This window comes from Asterias rubens, chromosome 8, assembly GCF_902459465.1.
Source record: "Asterias rubens chromosome 8, eAstRub1.3, whole genome shotgun sequence".
Taxonomy (NCBI): Eukaryota; Metazoa; Echinodermata; class Asteroidea; order Forcipulatida; family Asteriidae; genus Asterias; species Asterias rubens.
Window position 1 is genome coordinate 19,768,111 of NC_047069.1, and position 26,084 is coordinate 19,794,194.

Below are 26,084 nucleotides of genomic sequence, written 5' to 3' on the forward strand. Positions count from 1 at the left end.
TGGGGAATCTCATTGGTGATTATGTCGAAAAACACGAAAAGCTCGGTATTCACAGTTATTTGGCCATTGGTAATTTTTTTTGTCCACGATCACAGTTGCAGGTTTTTGTTTTTTACATATACAATATAAATAAAATTCAGCTTACCTGCCTTAAATCAAGGCAGGCATGCTAACTTTACATCCAGCACAAAAAAAAGGTCAAGGCGATGAGGCATTCGCTACTTTTTACTCTGTAACGCATGATGATGCAGTCCTCAATCCAACACCATTCAGTTACTCAACACCCAAACTACTGGACTCTGATTATGGTGGTATGCCTGACCCTATGAGCACAATCAGTTTACCAGTGCAGTCCTCGGTCCAACACCATTCAGTTACTCAACACCATTACTGTTGGACTCTGATTATGGTGGTATGCCTGATCCCATGTAAAGCATGATCAGTTTACTAAGTGCAGTCCTCGATCCACCATTCAGTTACTCAACACCCAAACTGCTGGACTCTTATTATGGTGGTATGCCTGATCAGTTTACCAGTGCAGTCCTCGGTCCAACACCATTCAGTTACTCAACACCATTACTGTTGGACTCTGATTATGGTGGTATGCCTCCTGATCCCATGTAAAGCATGATCAGTTTACTAAGTGCAGTCCTCGATCCACCATTCAGTTACTCAACACCCAAACTGCTGGACTCTTATTATGGTGGTATGCCTGACCCTATAAGCACAATCAGTTTACCAGTGCAGTCCTCAGTCCAACTCCTTTCAGTTAATCAACACCCAAACTGTTGGACTCTATGGTGGTATGCCTGACCCTATAAGCACAATCAGTTTACCAGTGCAGTCCTCAGTCCAACTCCTTTCAGTTAATCAACACCCAAACTGTTGAACTCTATGGTGGTATGCCCAAAATTTATAATTAAGAATACAGTTCATATCATTGGTAATGATTCCTCCAACTTAGGATTGGTTGGCAGGTATGCATTGGGTGTATAAGAACTGCTTGCTACGGTGTTGTGTAATGCACGTAAAGATCCCAGTGCATTCATGGTAAAGAGAAGGGGTTCGCCCCAGTGTTCCTGGTTTAATTGGCTTTTTATTGTGCCACAGGGCCACAGCACCTTGTAAACCTGCTGCTATGTAAAGGAATAGGTCTCATACTTTAACACGTAGCTTCACATACAAAAATCCGCTGCCAGATTAGTCACCCGAACGAAAAAATCAGAGCACATTTAACACCCATCATTCGCTCTCTCCATTGGCTTCCAATTCACCAACGCATCCACTTCAAAATTCTTCTTGTGTATAAAGCTGTTCATAATTTGGCTCCTGTATATCCAAGAGCTTGCTCATATCCCTTCATTCTTCTTCGCTTTCATCAGCTACCCGACGCCTTTGCTCTCCATAAAGCGCTCATTTCCAGCTCCCCCCCCCCCCCCCCCGAGACCCCCGCACCATGACATGCTATGGCGATCGGGCCTTTTCAGTCATAGCTCCAACACTTTGGAACAAGCCCCCTCCCACATTCAAGCAGCTCCTTCATTGGTCACTTTTAAATCTCTACTTAAAACCCATCTGTTTTGTCAATCTGGTTATAGCGCTTAGAAACTTCCGTATTCAGCGCTCTATAAAAATGTTGTAATTATTATTATTATTATTGTATGAAAATACTGAGCGCTTTGAGATTTCCATTGGGTGTGATAAAGCGCTGTTTAAGAACCTCATATCGTTTTGTTCAAACTCATCAAAGGCTCAGAAAACAAAATAAATCAAAACTCACTCTGATATGCTTTCTTACGAAGGGATATATTTATTTACAAGTCATAAAACAAGATTTGGGTACGTGTCAATACAACTTGTGGGTCAGTCATTTATATTTTTGGTCCGTAAGGAAATTAACAGAGAAACAGTACTTCATTCTAACAATCGTTTAAAAACACAAAGAAACACGGAAAGCTATTACATCTCAATGAAGTTATTGCACCAAGTCTCCGTCACGCTATACAAAGGGTACATTTATATGTCATGGTTTACTGAAGTAATCTTTGTCTAGCACCCTGCTGACCCATATTGTGATTCAGGGTTATCTCTGATCACACATAAAGGAACAGACTGTTCAACCTTACAGCCTCACTCTGGTCAGATGCATTATTGCAAAATCAGGAAAGAAAACGCTCCAACATGGCTACAACAAGGGCCCAATTTCATAAAGCTGTAAATACTGCTTGACACAAATTTTGTTTGCTAAGCAAAATTCGAGTGGGGCACAAGTCACCATAATGTAAACTTAGTGTAACTTTGGCCTGTTTCTGCTAAGCAATACTATTCTGTGCTTAGCGAATGTTCGTGCTTACAAGCTTTGCGCTCAAGTTCATATTAGCTGTTTACCGGTAAGCAATTCTTTTGCGGCTGCATTAGCAGAAAACAAGCATAAGAAAAAGTGTATTTTTTTATATAAACAATGGAGACGATGTGATAGCTTACAGTGGAGTCGTGTACATAGACTGTATGCAACTAAGCACGCCTCCTGCTTTGCATAACAAATAGCAGTCTTAATGATTACAAATTGATCCGAAAGTAAAAATTGTCTGTTTACAGGTTTTATGAAATTGGCCCGATATACATTTAAGGAAATATGGATGCTGCAGCCATTTTCATTTGCTCACACTCGACCTAGTGTTATCAAAGCGTGGATGTCAGAAAAAAAGTCTGGTACCTTTACACAACTGCAAATTATAACTATCATTACCTTTGGGTTAAAAGGGAACCAGACAGAGATACCCTACAAGCAATTTAAAGTGACCCTCCAGTTGATATTAATTGTGTATGTGTCAAAGGCACATCCGGCGTGCATTAAGTTTTCACTACTAATAAGTTATCATACATGGGTCATGAATGTAGTCAACTTGTTTGCGAAATGGAGTTATAACAATTTATAATCATACTGTACGATAGTTTTGTGTAACTTTAGTTTACATTAAAAACCAATCTCGTTACAAATCATTAACATCTTGAAAGCACAAGTACAACCTCAAGTTGAAAAATCAAAATCAACTTTTAATATTTATCAAAATCGACTTTTAATATTTCAGATTTAGTGTCCCTTCAATGTTTGTACTTATTATAAACACAATGCAATGATTCCCCCCCCCCCCCTCCTTCCATTTCAACTAAAAATACACTAACCGAACAGTTGGTACTTACACTGACAATGCAAATATTTATTCTAATGTGAAGCAATTGAAATGACAAATATGTAGAGGAAAAATACAAATTAAAACTGCGAGTCTTGAAGACTCGGGAAAAAAACAACCCCTCGATTTTCAACAAATCACCGACTGAATCTAATTCACTGTAAACAAAAAAACTCATCCTTCATTTTTAGAAATTTGCAATACTCCCATCTTCACATACTATGTTACCAAATTAAAAATGTCGAACAAGGCGAGAAAGTTAAAAAAACCAATCTTTTAGCAGCTTAACACATGGCAAGACTCGTCAACTTGAAACATACAAAAACTACCTTCCACAGGACTGAGATCACCCTATCAAAGCGATTCCATTTCTCACAAATCGTTTTTAACTTCTGACTTCCGAAGAATGATTGTCGTTGTTTAAAATTCTCACACTTTTCAAGGATACTATTGAAAGCACAGGCTGGGAATTTCAGGGAGCATAACGCTGACAGTGCCTTTCCAAATTGACTGTAAAAAACATTTCTATTGGCCCTTTTTACGGCACACATGGCACTTAAACACACCTATCCTGTCCGCCACTTTGGGAGTTGAAATATATACATCGGAATTAACTCCAACAATAGCAAATGGCTGGCTCGAATTGTGCGAACCTTTACTCAAGAGGACCAAACGTTCAAGTTTCTCTACAGAGAGTTTTTAGTTGTGGGGTTAACTTGTTTTTGACGTGAGTGGTTACATTATCGGAATTCTTAGCAACTACCTTGACATCAAGTCGTGCATATCACCAGGCCTGGCCAGCAGATCCTGGGCAATAACTTTACAGAGATTAACAATAACAATAAAACTGGACAAATACATTCAGAGGAATCACAATTGAATATGCTTATCCTTGCAAAAAAAAATGGACACCAAAGTTTTTCTACATCCATGCAGAAAACCATTCTTAAAACATAATTTTTAAAATCTTCAGAATGAGTTGATAGTATTTTGGTTTAATTTGGAATCCAGAACATTTGTTAAATTTGATTTCGTTGATCGAAAAATAGCGGGAAATTGAAACAGGTTTTTAAAAAATATACTTGGTAAATTCAACACAAAAAGGTTTAGGAAAGTGTTGTCTATTTTCCGAACCACAGAATTAGGACAGGTGCAAGAATTTTTTTTTACTTTTAAAAAACTTTTGAAAAAGGGTTTCCAACAATACCGACTTCTACTTTGAAAAATGGCTCCCTGCGAATTCTCGCGAAATTCAAATCCAGAGATGCTGCTAAAAAATTACAGGACACTTTGTAAAGACTGACCCTCAACATGTAAGACACTAAACAGGCCCCCAAAATACGGACAAAATAAGACAAAATTATAATTAAAAAAACATACTCTCAAGGAGACAAAATCACAAAATTAGAATAACGACATTAAACAGGAGTAGACTTACAGATTAGGATTTCCTCGCTGAAAATTGTTTCCAATCTCTTATCAAATTTGTTATATTTGTGTCTCCATAAATTTCTAATTGGGTAAAGACTACGAAGTGACAAAATACCAGTAAGTAATTTTTCAAATTCTATTTACGGTGGATTAACCAAAGAGATATTTTGGAGGTGTTCCCCAAACTATTCCCAAGAAAAAAATCTACTGTTCACATATTTTGTTCACTATAAAAATATCACCACTTTAGGCTCCTCAGTTTTTCTGTTTCGGTGGACATTTTGCCTTGCCTTGCCTTGCTTGGCCTTACCTTTAAAAAATTGCCTCATTGCCCCCTGGTCATTGCCTTGGTGCCCTTGTAATTCTCCCAGTAGAAATTTACAATTTCCTCGTAGGGTGCCCTTTACCAAAGAGAAAATGCCCTGGGGTGGATTTCACAAAGAGTTAGGACTAGTCTTATCTCGAGTTAGGACGAGTTACTAGTCCTAACTTAGGACTAGCTGTACGTTTTTGATGTCCCTTAGGACTAGTCCTAAGTTAGGACTAGCTGGTGCCTTTGCCCTTTCAAAATCAAAGCATACAGGCCTGAAAACCTCGATATCTTCGGATGCTTTCGAAAATTTTCAGCGAGGATTCCTTGTACAAGGACTCTCTTTGTTATGATTTAGGTAAATGAAAACTTTGGCTACGTCGTTGTGGCGTTGGTCGACATGTTGTTGATCTCGTCATTGTACGTGCCGTTCTGTGTGAACCCTGACCCTAAGCCATAGAGGTGACCGCAGTACTTGTCATCATCGATGTTGTCTTCAAAGTAACTCTGGTTTATAATAATAATAATAACTTTAATAATTTATTCAAATATAAAGCGCAAAATCCAATATAAGTTGTTCAAATGGACCCTGGTTCAAGTCCAACTCAAGTCCAACTATGTGGATTGGATTTTCAGTTTCTGCCTGACTGCGTGTGTTTTCCCTGTAAAAATTCTCAGAGGTTTTCCTCCCACATCTAAAACTGAAACTTACTTCCTTGTCTTCTCTCCATTGGGTTCTTGGCTAGTACAGTGATTAAGTTCGCTTTTCTGAGAGTCCTTGTGGACTGGGTTTTCAGTCTGTGCCTGACTGCGTGTGTTTTCCCTGGAAAAATTCTCAGAGGTTTTCCTCCCACATCTAAAACTGAAACTTACTTCCTTGTCTACTCTCCATTGGGTTCTTGGCTAGTACAGTGATTAAGTTCGCTTTTCTGAGAGTCCTTGTGGACTGGGTTTTCAGTCTGTGCCTGACTGCGTGTGTTTTCCCTGGAAAAATTCTCAGAGGTTTTCCTCCCACATCTAAAACTGAAACTTCCTTCTTTGTCTTACCTCCGTTGGGTTCTTGACTAGTACAGTGATTAAGTTCACTTTTCTGGGAGTCCTTGGCTTCACAGTTAGTGTAAATAAATGAATAGGTTAAAGAGACTGTACAGAATTCGTAAGGAAAAAACAGAGTTACACTATTTTGTCGGACCCAAAATGCTGATTGATCTCAAACTTCTGCAGGTTTGTCAGTTTATGTATTATGGTGGATTACATAAAGTGCTTACACTGCCAGCATCTGTTTTGTGAGCAACAACCAATTCTGTAATGTTCCTTTAACCATGCCGTGAAGACACTGAAGATGATTAGATACAAATAAGATTGAGTTAACTTACCTCTCTCATCTTAAAGAAGGCAAGTTGGGTGAGGAGGCTATCACTGCCTGCTTGATGCTGGGGTCCAACCCTCTGGATCTGGGCACGGAGAGAAAAACAAAAACTATAATCCATGCCGTTGCCTTTTTGGTTATCATCTTTATAGTTTACAAATTTCTTCTACTTCCTTCATGCTTTAGATTAAGCGAATAAAAGGGTAGCGACGAGTTCTTACCGTTTAAAGTTGGCAGGGTCGAATTGCCGTGTGATAAAGCCCCGAGCCGAGGGCCTTTAGCGCACGGCAACGACCCTGCAAGGTTTTAAATGGATGTTTAAGAAAGAGTCACTACTCTTTTATTCCCATTCATAAATGGCCCTTGCATATAAAAAAAAAACAAAAAAAAAAACAGATTTCCAGTTTAAAATAGGGAAATCACTCCCTGAAACACACCTGAAGAAAGTCGGCCACCTCTTGCAGACCTCCCTTCAGGTCTTTGCAGCTCTTCATCAAGTACTTCACGTCGTAGATCCGCGGAAAATAAATCCGTAATAATTCAAAGAATTCCGACTCGTCTGAGGGCAGGTGAGAAACTGTCAAGACTTTTAGCATGTAGGAGAAATCGTAACCACTGGAAAACAGGATGAAAACAAAAATTGTATATATTTGTTCGGGTTATAACTTCTAGGAAAGCATGCTAAGGAAGTGACTAATTTATTTCTTGTTTAAAGCCATTAGAGACTCTCTGTAAACAGTATTGTCCAAAGGCCTGACTTTGTGTATCACAACTTATATATAAAATAACAAACCTGTGAAAATTTAGGCTCAATCTGTCATCGGAGTCAGGAGACGGGAAAACCCACCATTGGTTCCGCACGTTTCGCCGTGTCATGACATGTGTTTAAAATAAATCCGTAATTCTCGATATCGAGAATTGATAATTCTTTTAATGTTTTCTCAACAAGTAAAGCATTTCATGGAATAATATTTCAAGAGAAGTCTTTCATCATTACCTTCTGTAAACCCTGTAAGTTATTTGTACATCTGTGAACTTTTTTTTCTGTTCCGAAAGTGTTGAATGGCTTTAAAGGATTCGGATACTTTTTCAAAATGTTCACAGATTTACATTAAACTTACAGCATTTGAAGATAATGATAGTATTACTGAAGTAATGCTTCGCAGATTCAAATTTTGGGCATAAACACGGTAGGCTTCTAACCAATAGTTTTTTTTGCATTTAACTTTAAATGCATGGGTGTAAATAAAACTGATACACATTTGTGACAGTAACGGATGCTAACAAATCATTGTACAAAAGGAACCAGACTATTGGCCCTTCCAGCCTTGGTTTGGTTACATTGATTTGAATGGGGAAGAAATCAAGATGACCGCAACATGATAACGGTCCATTGACAATATATTAGAAGTAAATATAGATAGAGGGTAAAGTAGGGGTGGGGTTGGGGTACCTATGAAAGGTGATCCATCTGACTGAGTCTTTGAGGATGACCCCGGAGGTCATGAGAAGTTCAGCAAAGTGCATCACGTCCACTCCTTCCTCCTCGTGTTTCTTGAACTGGATGCCAGACTTGGATAAAAGATCGATGGAGTCTTGGGCATACATGTCCTCCCTGTTGAGAACAAACAAATTGGAAGAACAAAACATTTTAAAACACTGATAATAAGAGTAATGCTGACTCTCATTTTATTGGTAATTTAGACAAACCCTAACCCTAACACAATGCACTTAATGACAAAGCTCCCCACTATATCTCAGAACTACTTTATGTTTACACTCCATCAAGGAATCTCCGATCCATTTCCATACTTCTCCTCAGTGAACGCAAGTCTAGACACTCCTGGGGTGACAGGTCTTTTTCTTCAGCTGCGCCACGCATCTGGAACACTCTATCCTACCACTTAATCTTAGATCTTGTCTTTGTACCACAAAATTAAAATATCTCTCCTCAAAACTTATCTTATGTCACAGGTTTTCAAGGACAAACTTTAATAGTTGTGTCTGTTTTGTTTTGTTTGTTTTGGTTATCTGTGCTTTGAAAACCCAGCAGGGTGGATATGTGTGCATTACAAGTCTTTTAGTCCATACGTTCGCTAACCTTACAAGCACTGTAATAGACTCCAGTTATTGTTTCTACTCACGTCAGATTAAACTTGAAGTTGAACTGAAATGTGGCTGGTCCAGTGGGGAAGTTCCCTACTTCGTCGCAGAATGTCAGTCCGAGCTGAATGATCTTGAGGAGGTCCACGTTACACCGGTGAAGCTGATACTGGTATTCTGAGTTACTCCGAAACTCCCCGATGGGTCGGGCGACAACCCCTGGAAACTCAGTGTCCTGTGTCAAGTACAAACGGAACAAAAGTATTTCCTTTAAAGACACTGGACACCTTTGGTAATTGTCAAAGACCAGTCTTCTCAACATATGCATAAAATAACAAACCCGTGAACATTTGAGCTCAATTGGTCATCGAAGTTGCGAGATAACTATGAAAGAAAAACAACCCTTGTCACACGAAGTTGTGTGCTTTCAGATGCTTGGTTTCGAGACCTCAAAAACTTATTCTGAGGTCTCAAAATCAAATTATTGGAAAATTTCTTTATTCTCGAAAACTACACTAATTCAGAGGGAGACGTTTCTCACAATGTTTTATACTATCAACAGCTCCCCATTACTCGTTACCAAGTAAGGTTATGCTAATAATTGTTTTGAGTAATTACTACACTGCCTTTAATCTTCTTATTGTCTGACCCATACTATATGCAGAGATAACCTTACCCACCACCCTTGTACTTTCAATGGCTAGCACCGGGTCCATTGGTTTCTACTGGTACCACAGACTGCCACAGAGTACCATGCCTTCAGTCTATAGTGGTACCACAGACTGCCACAGAGTACCATGCCTTCAGTCTATAGTGGTACCACAGACTGCCACAGAGTACCATGCCGTCAGTCTATAGTGGTACCACAGACTGCCACAGAGTACCATGCCTTCAGTCTATAGTGGTACCACAGACTGCCACAGAGTACCATGCCTTCAGTCTATAGTGGTACCACAGACTGCCACAGAGTACCATGCCTTCAGTCTATAGTTGTACCACAGACTGCTACAGAGTGGCTTGCCTTCAGTCGTTAGTGGTACCACAGACTGCCACAGAGTACCATGCCTTCAGTCTATAGTGGTACCACAGACTGCCACAGAGTACCATGCCTTCAGTCTATAGTGGTACCACAGACTGCCACAGAGTACCATGCCTTCAGTCTATAGTTGTACCACAGACTGCTACAGAGTGGCTTGCCTTCAGTCGTTAGTGGTACCACAGACTGCCACAGAGTACCATGCCTTCAGTCTATAGTGGTACCACAGACTGCCACAGAGTACCATGCCGTCAGTCTATAGTGGTACCACAGACTGACACAGAGTGCCATGCCTTCAGTCTATAGTGGTACCACAGACTGCCACAGAGTACCATGCTGTCAGTCTATAGTGGTACCACAGACTTCCACAGAGTACCATGCCGTCAGTCTAGCATTTAACGCATTGCTGATGTTTGTACAGCTAGTATTATGTGGAAATCCCATGTTCTGTGTAGCGAGGAATTGCAGAAAAGTCGAGCAGAAAAGTGCAACAATAGTAAGACAAGGTTTCCCCCACAGACTGCCATAAAAGTGCAACAATAGTAAGACAAGGTTTCCCCCACAGACTGCCATAAAAGTACCGTAGCTTTCAGGCCGGTAATGGACAGCAGCTGGTATTATGCAATATGGCTTCTGTACTACGGACTTAGTCTCAGAAGTCTCCTGTGGAACTTTGTGAAAAGATTCAAACAGGCACGGGATTACTCCAATAGCAACAGGTATACCTACACACACAACATTCTGGGTTGCATTTCTATTGTGAAAAATAGAGCAAAATGTTTCTGGGTACAGACATGAAAGTTTGTTTCTGCAAAAAATTGAGTTAAGTTCCTTGCTATTAAGACTTTGTCCAGTAGTTTTTAGCGTTGTGTGAAACTAACAGAGGAAAAGGTATGGAGGACAGAAAGTGGCCATCTGCTTTTCTGGTATCGGAATAGCAGAAAAGCAGATTTTATGTTTTCTATATGAGAAATTTTCTCCTTTTCTACGTTTCTGCTACCTGAAAAGCAGATTGAACGTTTTGTGAAATTGCATTTTCTACGTTTCTAATTTTCTGTTACCAGAAAAGCATGTTTTACTTTTTCTCCTAATGCTTGCGGACGAAAAGAGGTCATTTGCTTTTCTGCTACCAGAATAGTAGAAAAGCAGATTTAACGTTTTGTGAAAATGCAGTTTTCTATTTCTCTGTTTTTCAGCCACCTGAAAAGCAGATTTTACTTGGGCGGCCGAAAAGTGGCCATCTCCTTTTCTTCTTTCAGATACCGACCGGAAAATTATATTTTACCTAGGCAGTAGGTGGCCGAAAAGTGGCCATTTGCTTTTTCGCTTTCAAAGGACGGCCCGTGAACATGAACCATAAAAATGCGCACAATGCACGACGCCGAACTGTGTTTGTGTTTATGTTGGGGAACCAATCACGTCAGTCATTCGATACTGGAAGAAATATGGCCTACTTTTGTGATGACCACGCAGGCGGCGCGGCATCTCAAAGGAAATACTCTGGCGGAGATTTCACGGCTACCATCCAAAATAAACTTCAAGGATTATTTCCTTACAAAAAACACGGTCAGTCATACAGTTTCCCGAGTCAAATGAAACAGGTGACACGTTTGGACTTGTTCAATAAACTAAAAAACATTCACGGGCGGTCCTTTGAACGAAAAAAGCAAATGGCCACTTTTGGGCCACCTATAGGTAAAATATGATTTTCCGGTATCTGAAAGGAGAAAAGGAGATGGCCACTTTTCGGCCGCCCAAGTAAAATCTGCTTTTCAGGTGGCTGAAAAGCAGAGAAATAGAAAATTGCATTTTCACAAAACGTTAAATCTGCTTTTCTAATATTCTGATAGCAGAAAAGCAAATGGCCACTTGTCGTCCGCCAGAGTAAAATCTGCTTTTCAGGTGGCAGAAAAGCAAAGAAATAGAAAATGGCATTTTCACAAAACGTTAAATCTGCTTTTTTACTATTCTGGTAGCAGACATGCAAATGGCCACTTTTCGTCCGCCAGCATTAGGAGAAAAGGTAAAACCTGCTTTTCTGATAACAGAAAAGTAGAAAAGGAGAAAAATTCATTTTCACAAAACGTTCAATCTGCTTTTCTGGTAGCAGAAAAGTAAAAAAGGAGAAAAACTCATGTGAAACAACCATAAAATCTGCTTTTCTGCATTTCTGATACCAGAAAAGCAGATGTCCACTTTCCGTCCTCCATAAAAAGGAGAAAGGAGAGGAAAAGGAGAAATCTGCTGATCAGCTCAGTAGTAAATGTTTCTTTTTTCAACTCCAAACTATTTACAAAACTAAATTGACGTAAACAACAAACTCTACAAAAAAACAAAAACTGAATTACCATAGCGACATAATTATATTGCTGCACGATTATTCTGATCGTTCGAAAAATCTCCTCCACATTTGACTCCCATACGTCCACAATGACTGGCTCGTTAGTCTGGCCCGGCATGATGAGATACTTGTTGATGGGTACTCTACATGGAGGTGGGTCTGGGACTTGACCCCCGACTGCTTGATGCTTCTTCTGTCGCACTGGTTGAAGTGCTGTTCCTTGGTATCAAGCACTCAAGATTTAGAAGAATCCTATGAAAAACAATCAACAAAAGGACACATTTAAGTAAGAAAATGCATCATTATTATAATTACTGAGAAGAAGGTAGGGTTCATAAGTTTTCGCTATTTTCATTAACCCTTTCAATACCACATTGTTTATTGCAAGCGCCGAACCGGATACCGCATTGTTGACAAAGGTCACAATGCTGTGTACCGTATTTTTTCACACAAAAAATATATAACGCAATTTGCAGTGTGTACTGTTTTCAATCTTGAATTTCTGTGGGAAGACATTATTTTTTGGAAAAACTTTGTGCATGCAATTTGTAGCATATGAAATGACCTTTCCTACGATGTCAAGTTTGTACATTTATTATCTTAATTTTGTTTGCAAGATTTCTGGCTAAAACGACTTACTTCTATTTTTATTCAGGATTTCTGTCTCAAGAAAAACGACAAGATTTTCAACCTAATTTTTCTCAAGAAAAGTTTGTAAAAACTACTCAGAAAATATAATCATTTTTATTATAAGCTTCTATTTCCATTTGTACCAAAATCGGAACCTATTTTGCTGAAAAATCTTTTCTGTTTTGAAAGTGTTCAGCCACCACAATCACTTCGACCAGCACGAGTCGGTCCGGGCCCGCCCGCCATGCACGCCCAAGGCGTTGAACGGGTGACGTGCTCGGTCCAGTTAGCTACCGTTGTTATATAGTCCGGTTTTTTCATCATCTGACTGCATGTCTGGCGACGGAATACCACGATTGGCTGCCAAATGTTCACTAGATTCTCTCTCAGAACTTCCCAAGTCTTTTTATAGAGTCACTATAGGCAAACATATAAGCCAAAACCTTCGTGCAATGAGGAGACATGATGGTGATTTTTGTCAAAAACAAACGGAAGCGTGAAATCTTCAAACGTTCTTTTCTCGGAAAATCATAATGGCGACCCCTATACAATACATACCATTGCAATGCTTGGTAAACAAGCAACCTGTCTATATAAAACCTAACAACAGAGGGCGCCAAACAAAATAAATACAATCTCTCAAAGGCAAGGCTTTTTTCTGTCAAGTTTTCTCGACATTGGGACGGAGCGACTACACAACGCACAGTCGAGTTTACTCGACAATGGTAAGGAAGCGCTTGCACTGCGCGGTCGAGTAAACTCGACAATGGTATTGAAAGGGTTAATTAATGGAAACAGTTTTTTTGATTGCATATTACTGTGGGTCTCGTATTACCACAGTATCAAAATATTAAATTGTTGCGGCGCCAAATCAAAATGTGTCAATCTCTGGTGGGTAAATCTTTGGATTAAGCTCATTTTGGATCCTCCAAATTTAATGTAAATTATTATTACACAAAGTTCATTGAAAATATTATTTTCCGATTACCACGGTAGAGACTCACCTCCAGAGGATCGCTCCTTTTTTTAAAGAGACTTTGTCAGTTTGAGTTTGTGGATGAATTTAAACAGACAAACGATCATCGATCAATGAGTTAAAAAAAAAAGTCAGTGGAAAGTAGGCTAATTTAATAAATAATATTTAATAATATTTCAAAAACAATAATAACAATTTAACATAGATTAGTACACTTGTTCCGGACAGTTTTTATAGGTTGCTGAACATTTTCTATTAGAAAAAATCATTCTTAATTCCACGGTAACAGGGTATTCCATCCTATGCTATGGTCAAATGTATGTGCAATGAATGATTGAATGATACAAAAACAATGTCAGTCAGTGCAACTGCAATGGCAATGCAACTTCATTCCCTCACATTTTTTAATCCCAGGACTTGGTGTGCGAAATACATCCAATTTACTACAATTCTCTAAAGCTATAGAGTAAACAAATATCCCATTATTAATAATGACAACCACATACTTACAACTGAAGACAACTTGAAGGAAAATATTTCAGGGATTTCTGCAAAATCGACGGTCTATTCTGCCGAATTTTGTACACTTTCACCGGTAGCACTCCTGTAACACAAATGCATCGTGGGAAGGGTGGGGTATAAAGTTCACCACCACAAGAGGGCGCGCTTTCAGATTAGGAGGTCTACAAAATAAACATGACACAATCGTGAGATGTTGTCATCAGAGGACGATTTTTCGTCGTCAGATTCCGGCAACAAATTTGCTCTGGAAATTGTAGGAAGTTATTGTAAGTTATTAAGATTCAACTTTGGGTTTTGTTTGACTGTTTACTAGAAAGGTCACCATACTGTTCATTATTTTAAATGTTGGGTTCTACCTCCATGGTTAAAAACAGTTGAAACAAGCAGGCTGAAGTCAGAAGAGAGCGAGACTATAGTCATAGAGAGGTACAGTATACAGGGCCCAATTTAGCTGCTAAGCACAAAAATTTGCTGAGCATGAAATTTCTTCCCTGATAAAGACAGGATTACCAACCAAATGTCCACGTGATTTTCAGGATTTAGCAAACAACAGCTGAATACCAGCTGTGAGCCTTATAATATATTTATATTTTTTTATAGTTTCTAGAAGTAAATACCAGCAACACGCAATATGCAACAAATGAATATTGGTTGGTGTCCTGTTTTTGTCAAGGAAGAAATTTCATGCTAAGCAAATTTTTGTGCTAGCAGCTCTATGAAATTGGGCCCAGGTAGGTAGTAGGGTTTTCACTTCGGATCGCCGGTCGGTAGATTCGTCCACACAGTACGAACTGCAGCATTTCGCAAATTCAGTTGGGGAAAAGTGATTTTTTATTGAATCATTATTGTCAGGAAGGGGATTTCCGGCTTCTGCTTAAATGAAAGAAACTATCTAGGTTACTCTTATCTTAAAATTAGTAACATTAAAATGGCCATCCCCAGGTGTATCGCGATTCAGAACCGCAAAGTTATTTATGGGTAGGCAGATGGGGCAGATTTGCTACTGCGTTGTGTTGTCATGCCAATATCTTTGTGTGGGTTCACAAGCGCCCTCTCTTGATATTTTGCTATTCGCGATAAACCTTATGGGATTGGGAATGAAAGTTTCAAACTTGCTTCTCATCATGCAATTTCTTTTTCAATTTGTTCAAATAAATAGAACCCTAAAGTCCTATTGATTTGTATCTTTATAAATGAATATAAATATAGATGGTATATCACCAACCTCCTCTCAAACTTCACACAGAAATTGCATGTAAACTTCTTCTTGTTGCGATTCGCCAGAGAGTTGGCCACACAGGTGGCCATAATTGTAACGATAACCGTAACCCTAGACCCAATGAATGGACCCTTCCCATGAAATATGCTAATCACATTCAGGCATGCGTACAGACCCTATTGGTTGGCAAACGCCATAGAGTTGTGCATGGCACTTAACCACAATTGCTTTGTAAAAAGTTAGAAAGGTTATAAATGTTTCCAGCATTCTGCTCTACCAGCCGGGCTTCTAGTGGATGATACCCATAACCCATTCCTACATCCTTAAAGACACTGAACACTATCATGACTATCGGTAATTGTCAAAGACCAGTCTTCTCACTTGGCGTATCTCAACATATGCACAAAGTAACAAACCTGTGAAAATTTGAACTCAATTGGTCGTCGAAGTTGCGAGATAATAATGGAAGAAAAATCAACCTTGTCACACAAAAATGTGTGCTTTCAGATGCTTGATTTTGAGACCTCAAAATCGTATTCTGAGGTCTCAAAATCAAATTTGAATATTTAAGTGGAAAATTACTTTGGAGGGAGCTGTTTCTCACAATGTTTTACACTATCAACAGCTGTCCATTGATCGTTAACAAGTAAGTTTTTATGCTAACAACTATTTTGAGTAATAACCAATAGTGTCCAGTGCCTTTAAGGGCTGTGAAGGTGGTAACCCTGTTTCAGCCCAAGGAAAGGGCAGCATTGTGTCCTCGATGATAGTTGATTTGGGTCACTTTAAAGTGGCCATCCCTCCTTGTGATGTTAATTGTCAGGCAATATATTTCATTAACAAAAATATAACAATCAAATAAGTGATAGTTCACCATCGCTGTTTAATCTTTGATTCCTTTCCAGAATTCATCAAGTTTATCAAACAAGCAGATATTCATCGCTCACTAGGTACACAGTTTTCGATCCGATCAGCCTAGTGCTAAGGAGCAGTGATGTCTTGGTTTTTCAGTCCGTCTAAGAGCAACCTTCCCCCCATCACGCCCCTCCAAGAGCAACGAAGCAAACAAATTGAATCACTCCGAGCACTCAATCCAAAGTAAGTCTCTCTTCCTCGGGCGTTTTCAAAAACATGGTTTGTGCTTGGGCTCCATCTACCTGTTTGAAGCTCCTTTAAAGGCACTGGACACTTGATAATTACTCTAAATAATCGTTAGCATAAAAATTTACTTGGTAACAAGCAATGGAGAGCTGTTGATAGTATAAAACATTGTGAGAAACGGCTCCCTCTGAAGAAGCGTAGTTTTCGAGAAAGAAGTAATTTTCCATGAATTTGATTTTGATAACTCAGATTTAGAATTTGAGGTCTCGAAATCAAGCATCTGAAAGCATACAACTTCATGTGACAAGGGTATTTTCTTTCAGTATTATCTCGCAACTTCGAAGACCAATTGAGCTCAAGTTTTCACAGATTTGCTATTTTATGCATGTTGAGATACACCAAGACTGACAATTATGACTAGTGTCCACTGCCTTTAACTGCAAGTTAATGTTGTTAATTTAAAACTGAATAAACTCCTGAATGCATCAAACAATCTTCTCTTATACAGTGTGGTGGAACTCAAGAGAGATGTGGATTACCGAGTTACATTCAGCATCGGCACTGGAACAACCAACATTGCTCTTCATATGTAAGTTTTAGTTTATTATAAGACACAACTGCTTGTTTACAACATCGGGAGGGCCTACCAACAGACATGGACTTGTGTTAGCATTTGTCTTCATTTTAATTATACAATCTTGTAGTTTATGCATCATTATTTACGTCATTAATAATCTATGGTGTAGGTCTTCCTTCTTGCTGCGGGGTGAAAACCCATAGGTAGAAAACTTTATATGGACATGATGGACATGATGGAGAAGTTGCTCTGGAAAACCCTGCAGTGATGTACTTTGGTTTTGGAATAATTTAAAAAAAAAATCAGAACATAGTGTTTGCTGTCTGTCTGTCTGTCTGCAGATGGCACATTTTTGACGGCCGTGTCTTTACCTTTGTATATAACTGCCAAGTCCTTCAGGGCAGCGAATTAGTTTTCTAAGAACTAACTTTTGTACTAATTCACTTCCTTCATTCAACCGTACAAAAATAAATTTCCAATGGACCTTTCGTCATATTATAGCAGGATTCAATATTGAACCACTTGTTACTTTTACATGAACCCACCCAAAACTGTTTTAGTACAGAGAGTGAACCACAAGGGAAACTGATCTTCAAATTTAAAATTGTTCTGGGTTGAACTAAGACAATTTTAGTGTGATCCCTCCCTGGCTATACAGCAGTTACAAATTGAATGGCTTCTGAATAGCACCCGAACAAAGATATTGAAAAAGGGATGCTGTCAACAAAGGGCTACATGTAGATAGCTCAGTTGGTAGAGCACCGGCAGGTTAATGCGAAGGTCGCAGGTTCAAGTCTTTCTCCAGTAAATATTTCTTTTTTCAACCCTAATTTAAAAAAAAACCTTTTCCCAGTTATTTTGTCTTGTGGTTCATTACTCGATAAAATTAGTGTAGACATGCATCTGATGCACAAACCTACATGTAAATATTAGCCATGTGTGATTGGGCCTATGGTGGTTTACAGAAACAAGGTGTCATTTAAAGGGAAGGTATGTTTGGTAATCAGCTTAATGGCAATCAAAACCTATGGTTGTAAGCCTACAGTAGTTTTGATATACAGCATGTTGAGAAACATTTCACTTTTGAAGAAATATGGTTATGTAAAAAGAATCCGAGACAGATTGTGTATATTTTTTCTTTCATGGATTATTCTTCCTGCGTGGACATATACGCTCCAGATTTTCGACGCTGTTTCAAAAACGTGACCACCTTTTCACCTTTAAAATGAAATTTTCAGATGGAAGTGTTATTGTATACATCTATATTTATAATATAGGATTAAAACCAATCAAACGGTCCCATAAAAGCAAAGGTATACTTTGCCTTCAAAAGTTAACATTTGACTGAGACTTATTAGATGGAAATTTGCATCTGGGACAAAGAATCTTATTGTTTGTATTTCCCTTATCACCGATGTGTGTAAGCACTGTGTAATCAGTACTTGCCCAAGCTCTGTGAAAAAAAACCCTCAGATTAATCAGAAGTGCAATTCTTTTCTTTCTTCCAGAACCCTTCCCCCGCAGTTCCCCCAAGAGAAACCTCAAGTCAAGGTCTCCCCACCGTTAAGACATCCTTGGGTGAATAACACCTTAACCATTGTTGGATGTCCAGGTCTGAACAATGTAAGTCAATCACAGAGGTCTACTCATGAATATTAAGATTCAAGTATGAATAATCAGTAGGTGCGGCTAGAACCCTAATGGGTCTATGTACTTTTTGTAGGAAAAAAAACACAATGTCCACAGATTTACACTAAACTTACACAGTTTGAAAATAATGATAGTAGAAAGCTTCCCTAAAAATATTACTTGCTGAGGTGCTGTATTTTTTTTTAGAAATGAGTAAAACAATGTCATGAAAATAGTTTTCGTCTCACTGATCATGAGACGAAAATTATTTTAGCATGTAAAAACGTATTTTCATGACATTGTTTTACTACAGCACCTCATCATCTAATATTTTAAAGTAAGCTTTCTATTATCATTATTTTCAAACGGTGTAGGTTTAATGTAAATCTGTGGACATTGTGTTTTGTGTTACAAAAAGTACCCAAATCCTTTAACCATCAGATTCCATGTGTATATTTCCACGATCTACTTTCTTTCTATCAATTGTTGCAAAGTTCTTGCAAATCGAGTGTTTTTTTCAGTGTTTCTCGAATGGAATATTTTTGTGTGTGTGCTTCATGAATGATTTTCACATTCATGTCAGCCATTTTAAGTTCCCAAACTGCCCATGCGGTACTGAGTTGTGCAAGTTCAAATCAACAACTTTTGAGAAACTAGTTGCAGGAAAAGCTTTAATCGGAAGTTCAGCAAACAAAATGTTGAAGGAAATTTGTTATTACCCCTACTCCATCATATTTATTACAGTTAACAAATAGTGGCATTTTGTAGTCAAGCAGTCAAGCGTACTGAACTAAAGCTCTCGTGTTTCTAATCAGCAGAGTGTGAGTTCGAGTCCTGGCCTTGACACTTGTTTCCTTCCTTAGGATAAAGCAAGACACTTAACCATTATTGCTTTGTCCTGTGGATGGGATGTAAAGCCGTTGGTCCAGTGTGTTGTGTAATGCACAAAAAGAACCCATCACTAAGAGAGGTTCGCCCCGTTGTTTATGGCAGTGGCTGCTGAATGCGCTGAAGCACCTTGTAAACCCTTACGTAAAAGGTGCCAAATAAATCATTCTCATATTTTGAAAAAATTGTAAAAAAATGAAAATAATGCCTGAGACAACTGTAGATTAAGTACTACATTAAAAAACTAAACGTTAAAAATTATATAAAGATAGCTAATTTGTATTTCTGTTCGTACCTGTATCAGTTTGGATTGCAGACAGATTTGGGTCGAGTTATTCAAAAACCTGTTGTAAAAAATAGAAATAATGCCTTGAGACAACTGTAGATAAAGTACTACAAAAACAACTATTGATTATTTTTTCTTATTGTTAAAAATGATATTAAGATAACCAATTTGTATTTTTATTTGTTGCCTGTATCAGTTTGGCGTGCAGACAGATTTGGGTCGCGTTATTCAGAGCATTATTCAAGAGATGAGAAACAATCCACCATTTGTTTTCACCGCAGATCCGGTTCAGGCGTAAGTAACTATGGCAACGTACCATACACCACATTGTTCGGAGATACGTATAAATATAATGTGATACTTTCTCTTTCAAAAAGTGAGGCATTAACAAATTGTTGCCCTTATACCAAGTGTAACAGGTAATACCTTTTTGTGTTGTAAAAATTATTACAGCCTTAACCCTCAACAGTGGTTTGCTGCTTAAATGCCAGTTGAAAAACCAAAGGCAATGGTCACAGTTCTCTCCAAGTGATCTAGTATTAGCGTATGGACTACTTATAAAAGCTGGTGGACTAGTGAAATAGGAAGCTTAGATTGGTCCTACTGAATAGTCGCTGAAAAAGTTGGGGGCAAATCCTAAATGATTGCTTTGAGACGCCTGTTGGGTGTAATAAAGCGCTCTATAAAAACAACGTATTACTTATTATAAGGTTAAAGGCAGTGGACACTATTGGTAGTTACTCAAAATAATAATTAGCATAAAACCTTTCTTGTTGACGAGTAATGGGGAGAGGTTGATGATATAAAACATTGTGAGAAACGGCTCCCTCTGAAGTGACATAGTTTTCGAGAAAGAAGTAATTTTCCACGAATTTGATTTGGAGACCTCAGATTTAGAAATTGAGGTCTCGAAATCAACCATATAAACGCACACAACTTCGTGTGACAATGGTGTTTTTTCTTTCATTTGTATCTCGCAAGTTCAATGACCGACTGAGCTAAAATTTTCACAGGTTTGTTATTTTATGCATATGTTGAGATACACCAACTGTGAAGACTAGTCTTTGACAATTACCAATAGTGTCCACTGCCTTTGAACAACAACTTATTTATAAATACCTCAGACAGTTTCGCTATTCCTATTGGTGGAGAACGCGTCATGTGGGGGTGTTTAAACGGTTGATAATGACCAGCTGGAGCTGTTTATATCAGGTTGTTTTCGGATACGCTTAGATGCATACTACGCGCTAGTCTTGATGCAAGACGTTTCTCGCTACGGGTGAAGTGGGCGCTGTTGGTGAGTTGGCCACGCTGTGTGTGAAAGGAAAATGAGAAACGACTTGCACCAAGACTACGCGCACGAATATCCGAAAACTTTCTTAGTCATAAAAATGCAACACACGTACAGGGCTCAAGGATGTGGGAAAATGGATAAGTTTTACAGAGTTTCTTACTTTATTACGCCTTTTAACCAAAAAGGCATTTGTGAATGGGAATAAAAGAACAATGGCTCGGGCCTTTATGGCATGGCCACGACCCTGCCAGTTTTAAACGGCAGTTGAAGAACTTATCTCTACCCTTTTATTCCCTTATTTACAATTCTTTGTGCTCAGATATACAAGGGTGCTTCAGAACTACTTAACCAATGGGACTATTATCTTGTGTGTTACATCAATTTCATATTCAGCATGTTTCATTGATCTCCTTTGGTACGCAAATTGTCTGCACTTGGGGAAACAATTTTCATGAGGAAACATTTGCTTTTTTCCGTATTTTTTAGAAATGCAGGCACGATGTATCAATCATATGCCTCGCCCACCTCATTAGCCTCGCCTACTCAGCTGCCGGTAGCTAATCAGCAACCTGCTGGAGGGTATAGACCCGCCCCCTCTGGGCTAGTGGGAGGAGGGATCCTTCTTCAGGGGAATCAGCCTCCATCGACATCGCTTATCGCCACCCAACCGTCTCATCTACCAGGTGAACAAAACTTTGTGAACAAAAACTTTTCCTAACAACATCATGGTTTTAACCCTATTCACCTTGGCCAAATTTTATCAAGATGTTTAAAGAAGGCAAAGTATACCTTTGGATTGTGGAATCGTTCAAATGTTTTAAAGACACTGGACACCTTAAGCATGTTAAGTATTGTAAAAGACCAGTCTTCTCACTTGGTGTATCTCAACCTATGCATAAAATAACAAACCTGTGAAAACTTGAACTCAATTGGTCGTTGAAGGTACAAGATAATAATGAAAGAAAAAAAACACCCTAGTCACACGAAGTTGTGTGCTTTCAAATGCTTGATTTGGGGACCTCAAAATCTAATTCTGAGGTCTCAAAATCAAATTTGTGGAAAATTGTTCATTCTCTGAAACTATGTTATAGTTATGTACTTCATAGGGAGCCGTTTCTCACAATGTTTTATACTATCAACCTCTCCCCATTACTCGTTACCAAGAAGGTTTTATGCTAATAGTTATTTTGAGTAATTACCAATAGTGTCCACTGCCTTTAAAGGTAAAGTTTACATTTTGATTTTGGAACCTTTCTATTGTAAATGCAGATGTATACAAACATGGTTAGTAGAGAGACATTGTGGGCTTTCCTCAGATGTTGTCCTATGATCCATTTTAAAAACTTTTCTGTAATAAAAACATCCTGGGGCTAAGCCTACAATGTAATATTTCTAATGTTTTTTGTTACAAAAAAATTCCCACAATGTAGCTCTTGTACGCCCAATAAAACTGACAAGTGAAATTTTGAAAATCTTTTGATGGGGATTAAGGCCAAATACCAGGGGCAACAGAGGCCACCTGTTGCCCCCATGTCATTTCAGGCATGTCATATTTTTTCAAAATCCTGTGGGAAAAAAAAATCCACAAGAGATTTTACTTTTATTTCAGCCACATCAAACAGCACATATAACAGGATGGATGAAAACATTATATTACATAAAAATGCACAACAAAATTATTTAAAAGGATACAATAAAAGAAAAAACATGACAGAAAGTAAAATGATGAACAGATTTATTTGAATGGGATTCAGAGCTTGTTAGGTCTGGATTTCACAAAGAGCTAGGATTGATCTGAAGCACAAATCGCACAAATCGTTTTGTGAAATCGACCCTAGGTCTAGTGACCAGACTCAAATTTGGACTAACTATGAAGATTCACTCATGGTGTTGAATCATCCTCACAGGTGCCATGTCGTCAGGGGCTCACCAGAAGGCCGAGATACGGAGTGTCAATAAAATCAACACCTTAGAATACCTCGGCGTTGAACCACTGGTCGCACCAACAGGACTAGCGAATACTGGTTTGGTAAGTCATTTCAAAGCTCAAGTTTTAAGACACTAGGGATACTGACCCCACCACAGGACAAAGCAATTATAGTAAAGGACATAAGTGCCATGTCCAGGACTCGAACCCATACCCAGGAACACAAGAGCTTTGGTTTGATGCTCTTAGCCGCTCTTATAGAAATATTGCTTTAAAAAAATCCCTGCTTAGCAACAATGAGCAGGATACCAGTCACGAATTGTACATGTGGTATGGTATTGTGGTTAACATTTTTCTAGTTAGCATAGTTTTGTTTCGCTTATTAGCTTATTTATGTGCTTTATCAGCTCTTTGAAATTGTGCCCAGGTTGTCGAACGGATAAAAGCACAGGACTCAAGCTCTGATGTTTCTGTTCAGCAGAGTGTGGGTTCGAGAGTCGTGACACTTGAGTTCTTTAGCAAGAGACTTAACCATTATTACTGCTTCCTTCGGATGGGATGTAAAGCTGTAGGTCCTGTGTGTTGTGTAATGCAGGTAAAAGAACCCAGTGCACTTATCCTAAAGAGAAGAGGCTCGCCCTGGTGTTCCTGGTTTGATTGGCAGCATATTGCACCACAGCACCTTGTAAACCATTACATGGTGCTATAAAGGAATAGGTCTCATAACTCAAACGTAGTCCCATATACCCTGCAGAAAAAACTGTATGTTAAAGCGCCAGGATTGTGACAGGGTGACAGATATGCGCATTATATAAGAAGCCACTATTGTAGTTCTCTGTGTCTGCCTCTACAGGTACCAAGGACCTACAAGATGCCCGCTGTCTCACCAAGTTTCCTCAAGGAGTATTTGTCCTCGCTGAGTACGTCTCAGCTCAAGGAGATTCTAGCGGATGAAGAAGTCGAGCTCAAAGTCTTTTCTGAGTTACCTCAGGTCAAGAGGTTACTCACTGATCGACAGGAGCTGTACGACGTTTGCGAACATTTAGCTCGTGAGTATAAATTCTCATGGCTTTACCAACCAAAAGGACCTATAGTATTTTCCTGAAAACAAGCAGAGTGTAATGTTTAAAACGTCGAGACCACACCTGGGCCCAATTTCATGGCTCTGCTTACTGTAAGCACAGAATCTTACCAAAGCAGGGAATTCTGTGCTTACGCCAAGCATATTTCACAGGTTAGCAACGAATTTTGGCTTGTACACCTGCGTACTCCATGTTACTAGGCATTCTATGCTTACACATGTTACACAGCTAGCGCAGAAATTCAGGGCTGCACAAAGCTGGCGGACTCGCGCGGCGAAACTGGAAATGGATTGGGAGATAATGAGAAACGGAAAAAATGGGCAAGTGTATACGATTTCACAAAAGCACAGTGATTTGTGTTGTGACCCGGCTTCAGCTATGGCTACGGCTATGGCTAGATTTTGACATCATCATGCATTAAAGTATAGGGTGTCCTTAGTAACACCCTTAGCAACAGTCATAGCCTTAGATGTAGCCGTTAAATTGGATATGGCCTTTGTGTCCGAATTTATGGCTAAGGCTGTGGCTATGGCTTAAAAGACCTATTCTTCACTGCAGCAAAACAGCCATAGCCGTAGCCGAGAGTCACTTAGGAAACAGCCATACTTGCCAGTCTTGTGCCCTGACCATCCACTCATTGCACTCATCCACTCATTGTACATTTTCAGACACGAGTCTGAGCTACCAGCCTGAGATTGAGAAGATGAAAGTCCAGCTGACTGAGAAGCTTCAGGAGAGAAATGATCTGAGGAATCGATTTGATATGAATTGCCTCAACCAGCAGAGCATCAGTGAGGTAGGGAATACACTTGTTTAAACCTCCATTCATAAATACCCCAGACAGTTTCGCTACTCATATTGGTGGAGAACGCGTCATGTGGGGGTGTTTAAACGGTTGATAATGACCAGCTGGAGCTGTTTATAACCGGCTGGCTTCTGCGTGTCGGGCGCGTGCGTACGCCAATATTATCAGAAGGAACACGCAATTCATAGCCATTAGTAACAGCGCGTAATTCATTTCTAAGCACCCCAAATTTTGTCTGTTTTTTTTATAGCAATTTGATCCAAGACATATACTGGACAATCTGAAGGTAGCTGCAGCAGACGTTGAGCACGAATCGGAGTCAAAGGCCGAGGCCTTCCTGGAAGGGAAACTATCCCTGGAGGAATTCTTACCAGAATACAACGACTTAAGAAAGGTAAGTAGGATTTGAAACGTTGCATGGTGAGAGTAGAATTAGGCGAGGTTTGCGGTAGCACTTTTTCAATGTAAATCTCTTTTGAGTAATAGTCAACCATTGGTTCTTTTCAGAACCAATACTACTCAAAAGAGATTTACACATGGTGCTACCGCAAACCTTACCAAACTAACAAATGTAGAGAAGTTGCCTTTATGTATTTATTTAACTGGTTGCTATCTGTGCTACAGTTGTGCTACCCTTCGCGACCTCTGCAGTTCACTGGTTTCAAATGATTGGTCAACTCGCTGGATGCATTTGACCCCTGACGTCATATTGCAGGCTGGCATAGTTTATCTATCTTCCGAAACCACAGTCGATTATATTGAATGTTCAGACAGTAGGAGGGTTGACTGTCCTTTGTAGACTTGACGATATATGCATTCACCACATGATATCATATTATGGGCTGGCATAGTTTATCTATCATTCAAAACCACTGTGAATTATATTGAATGGTCAGACAGTAGGAGTGTTGACTGTGTACTGTGTAAATGCTTGGTCATACAGTAGGAGGGTTGACTGTGTACAGTGTAGAAGCATTCACCACATGATATGACATTGCAGGCTGGCGTAGGTTATCTGTCACTCAAAACCTCAGTGGTTGATATTGAACTGTCAGATAGAAGGAGAGTTAATATGCCTATTTCTTTACAGTCGTGTCCATGTTCCATTCATGGTGAGTAGTATTTGAAATGATGTTTTTTTCCTCTTTTAAATTTCTGTCACAGACGATGCATTTACGAAGAGCAAAGGAGGAAAAACTAGACAACATGCTACGAGGTGGTGGGATGATAAAATGATCTTCTTGAAGCGACTTTTATTGACTGTTAAAAGACAATTAATCATGACCAATTACTCTGTTTTTTTCTTGAGAGTCACTGTTTTGTAAAAGAAAACCGCAGTCATGAAATTTTGGCCTTGTTATTTT

At 39.1% G+C, this 26,084-nt stretch overlaps 2 protein-coding genes across 3 annotated transcripts; one reads left to right on the forward strand and one right to left on the reverse strand.

Annotated features, from left to right (window-relative positions):
• Positions 1-5,147: 5,147 nt before the first annotated feature.
• Positions 5,148-13,990, reverse strand: LOC117293545 (CCR4-NOT transcription complex subunit 7-like). Of its 2 annotated transcripts, none has more exons than XM_033775903.1 (7): positions 13,901-13,990; positions 11,792-12,036; positions 8,449-8,642; positions 7,758-7,919; positions 6,742-6,919; positions 6,312-6,389; positions 5,148-5,442 (listed from the first exon to the last, which is right to left on the reverse strand). In XM_033775903.1, the coding sequence occupies exons 2-7, from the start codon at positions 11,900-11,902 to the stop codon at positions 5,311-5,313; spliced, it is 855 nt and encodes a 284-aa protein (XP_033631794.1). In that variant the 5' UTR covers positions 11,903-12,036; positions 13,901-13,990; the 3' UTR covers positions 5,148-5,310. The 2 variants fall into 2 exon arrangements, with proteins under 2 accessions (XP_033631794.1, XP_033631795.1); XM_033775904.1 differs by having other exon boundaries at positions 13,897-13,990.
• Positions 13,991-14,084: 94 nt separating this feature from the next.
• LOC117293978 (vacuolar protein sorting-associated protein 37A-like) lies at positions 14,085-26,073 on the forward strand. The gene is made up of 11 exons (XM_033776492.1): positions 14,085-14,178; positions 16,037-16,229; positions 16,741-16,821; positions 18,318-18,432; positions 19,809-19,906; positions 21,393-21,589; positions 22,814-22,935; positions 23,687-23,882; positions 24,584-24,711; positions 24,971-25,114; positions 25,885-26,073. Exons 2-11 carry the CDS (start codon positions 16,126-16,128, stop codon positions 25,954-25,956), a joined length of 1,257 nt encoding a protein of 418 aa, XP_033632383.1. The 5' UTR covers positions 14,085-14,178; positions 16,037-16,125; the 3' UTR covers positions 25,957-26,073.
• The last annotated feature ends 11 nt before the right edge of the window (positions 26,074-26,084 follow it).

What these genes read in the sequence shown, in the direction of transcription:
- LOC117293545 (XM_033775903.1), bottom strand. Translation starts at nt 11,902, where the DNA reads ATGCCGGGCCAGACTAACGAGCCAGTCATTGTGGACGTATGGGAGTCA. An exon ending in AATATAATTATGTCGCTATG is followed by an intron (nt 8,643 to 11,791) that starts GTAATTCAGTTT and finishes TACTTGACACAG; the next exon opens with GACACTGAGTTTCCAGGGGT. An exon ending in CCTTCTTTAAGATGAGAGAG is followed by an intron (nt 5,443 to 6,311) that starts GTAAGTTAACTC and finishes ATTATAAACCAG; the next exon opens with AGTTACTTTGAAGACAACAT.
- LOC117293978 (XM_033776492.1), top strand. Translation starts at nt 16,126, where the DNA reads ATGTCTTGGTTTTTCAGTCCGTCTAAGAGCAACCTTCCCCCCATCACG. An exon ending in GACTAGCGAATACTGGTTTG is followed by an intron (nt 22,936 to 23,686) that starts GTAAGTCATTTC and finishes CTGCCTCTACAG; the next exon opens with GTACCAAGGACCTACAAGAT. An exon ending in CGTTTGCGAACATTTAGCTC is followed by an intron (nt 23,883 to 24,583) that starts GTGAGTATAAAT and finishes GTACATTTTCAG; the next exon opens with ACACGAGTCTGAGCTACCAG.